This window comes from Phyllostomus hastatus, unplaced genomic scaffold, assembly GCF_019186645.2.
Source record: "Phyllostomus hastatus isolate PE091 unplaced genomic scaffold, TTU_PhHast_1.1 phas_scaffold_39, whole genome shotgun sequence".
Classification (NCBI taxonomy): domain Eukaryota; kingdom Metazoa; phylum Chordata; class Mammalia; order Chiroptera; family Phyllostomidae; genus Phyllostomus; species Phyllostomus hastatus.
Window position 1 is genome coordinate 7,746,577 of NW_025334028.1, and position 2,646 is coordinate 7,749,222.

Sequence of the window (2,646 nt, forward strand, 5' to 3'; positions counted from 1 at the left end):
CTTAACAGTTAAGGAGTACTTACATTTATACAGTCCTAGAATTATTTCGGCCCTTTGAAGGCAACCATGAGGCTGATGTGACCCCCTGGTGAAAATGAGTTTGACACCCCTGCCCTAGTCATTATATCTTAAGCACACAAAACCCAGAGTTAGAGTGGGTTGGGAATTATTTGAGGTGAGAATAGGGAGACAGCAAGGATAACAGGCTTGAGAATTGTAACCACAAAAGGAAGGAAAGAGGTTCAGTAGTAGCAGGATAGGGGTAGATTGAGAGAGGATTGAAACTTTGTTTTTAAGATGTGATATATGACCATGGAAGGATCTGTTTTCTATTGATTTGCACTAATACTATGGTAACGGTAGCAAAATCTTTTTCATTTCAGCAAAAAGCATTACCATATAATTTTTCAATTCCCTTGAACTGAATATAAAGGTCTCTCACTTTGCTGGGTAATGAATAAAAAGGACCAAGATCATCTGATGGTGACTCAATTGTTTTCTTAGCAACATTAATTTCTTCAGATAGGAGGTTCTCTTTGAGCTGTTTAGTCCTCGAAAATATTGGTGTTTGAGCCTTTGCATTTCCAGCCATGGTACTTTTTAGAAGATCTTTAAGGCTTTTTCTCCTATTCACATCTGAACTAGTTCTGACTTTAGAAGAGGATTCATCAGTTTGCTGGAGTTGCTCTATGCTATTATGCAGCAAATCCTCACTCACAGTCTTGTGAGAGGATGGGTTCCAATACCTCTCTTTAGTAGACTGATCACCCAAATCATTTGAAGAGTTCTGCAAATTTTCAAAGTATAAAACCTGTGAAGAAGGCAATTCACACAAAAGATCAGGTCCAGGTTCAATAGAGACATCTTTGTGCCCGCTCTGGTTCTCTGTGTGCTCATGTGTTTTTAATTCAATAAAGCTGCCTACAGTAGTAATGCTGAGTTTGTTATGTTTGATGCTTTCTGAAAAAAGATCTGCAGTGGCAAGGTCTGCATCGTGTTCCCTATTTTCAGAAAGTTGCATATATTTTTGTTCCAGGTCATCAACTTGAGCTAAGAAAGAATTTTCAGCAAAGCTATCATAGTCACCAAACATGTCCTCTTCACTATCATGATTCTGGAAAGAAAACAAAAAAATTTATGATCAATTCTAGCTTCAAGAACAGAAGTTTCAGCCTGGGGCTATACCAGGTTTTTAACTAAATGGTCACATATGAATCATAGATCTAAATGTAAATCATCATATGAAATAGGTATTATCATCCCCACTTTACAGATGAAGAAATGGAGGCCTAGAGAGGGTAAGTGACTTGCCTAAACTTCCCTCCTACAGCATAATGATGCTGGGATCCTAATTCTTAAGTCAATACTAAATCCTTCAAGAGGTAGGTAGCAAGGCTGGTGGACATCTATTGAGATGTCATCTCACTAGAAGTTCTGATACTGCACTAACCCTCCCCTCCCAGACTCCAATCTACTGAGTGGCTTGTAACAAAACCATGCTTGTACTATTGGACACTCCAAGGATACTGGCCCTAGGAATTTGGAATTGAGAGGGAGAGTCTGCATATTGACTTAAGGCCATCTACTAAATAGAAGAGATGTAAACTCGGAGGTAGCAATATGGTGCAGTGATTAAAAACAGGATTTGTAGTCAGAAATGTAGTTTCTTAACCTCTCAGGGCCTGATTTCTGCTGTAAAATCTGGTTAATGTAACTAGCTTAACAAAGCACCTAACACATAATTTGTCTGCAATACATGGGAGATTTTATTAGCACAGCAGAAGCAACAGTGACTTCGAAATCTAACTTTGCCCCAGTCATGCCATTTATCTTATGTCTCGAGGATCTAAGTTTCACATCTATATAAAAACAGGGATGACAAGGCAATGCCTCATAAGTGAGAATTAACAGGGTTAACAAAACTGAGGTAAGCACAAGAAGACTAATAGATAACTGATCAACTGTTTGCACATGAGAAGGAAGCTGTCAACATTTTGGAGTTTCAAGTTCCATGCCTCCTATCCTGGTCTCCCACTCCTCTTTCAGTGGGTAAGAGCAGCAGGAGACCTAGGTTTGTATCACTGCCCCAAAGGTGGGAAATGGGATGCAGAACTCGGGATAATGTGAGAGCCAATGTGGCTTGTACCTCGACCGGTTGCACGCCCACAGTTTTCCGTCGCCGGCTCCCAGCCACCATCTCCTCCTCCTTGTCCTCCTCCTGCTCCTCCTCATCGCCGGGCCTGAGCTCGGCCACAGTGGGCGCGGCAAAAAGGATCTCTAAGCTAGGACGGTTCCTTTTGCGGACAGACACCCGCCGGCGGATACGGGAACCACCTACATCCATGGCAGGGGCCCTGCCCGAACGACGTTCGGGCCTCAGCGGCCAAACCACAGCGGAGGAGGGAATTGAGGACAGGGCAACAGCAGCAACAGCCGCCAAAGTCGCTACCCTCTCTTTCCACCTTGGAGAGAGACAAATGGATTGCTCTCAGGCCGGAAGCGGAGGCACGGAAGTAGCAGCGCGCCTTCTGGTCGTCCAATCCTAAGTGTCGCGGGCTGGCGGCGTGCTGAGAGTGGGAAGGTAAAGGGGCGGCGCAAATGCGTTGAACACTTTTTTTGCCGAATCCCTGGCGTCCGCTTGCGGAA

The 2,646-nt window shown here is 43.7% G+C and overlaps 1 protein-coding gene across 5 annotated transcripts in view; it reads right to left on the bottom strand.

Annotated features, from left to right (window-relative positions):
- HELQ (helicase, POLQ like) overlaps nt 1-2,544 on the bottom strand; it is a 48,853-nt gene extending 46,309 nt beyond the window's left edge. For all 5 annotated transcript variants that reach the window (XR_006783526.1, XM_045819971.1, XM_045819972.1 and 2 more), the window contains exons 1-2: nt 2,147-2,544; nt 397-1,114 (exon numbers count right to left, since the gene is read on the bottom strand). Coding sequence is in view for 4 of the 5 variants with exons in the window: in XM_045819971.1 (XP_045675927.1) it covers nt 397-1,114; nt 2,147-2,344 (916 nt within the window). In the remaining variant the exon portion in view is untranslated. The remainder of the gene's footprint in view (nt 1-396; nt 1,115-2,146) is intronic.
- Nucleotides 2,545-2,646: the final 102 nt, after the last annotated feature.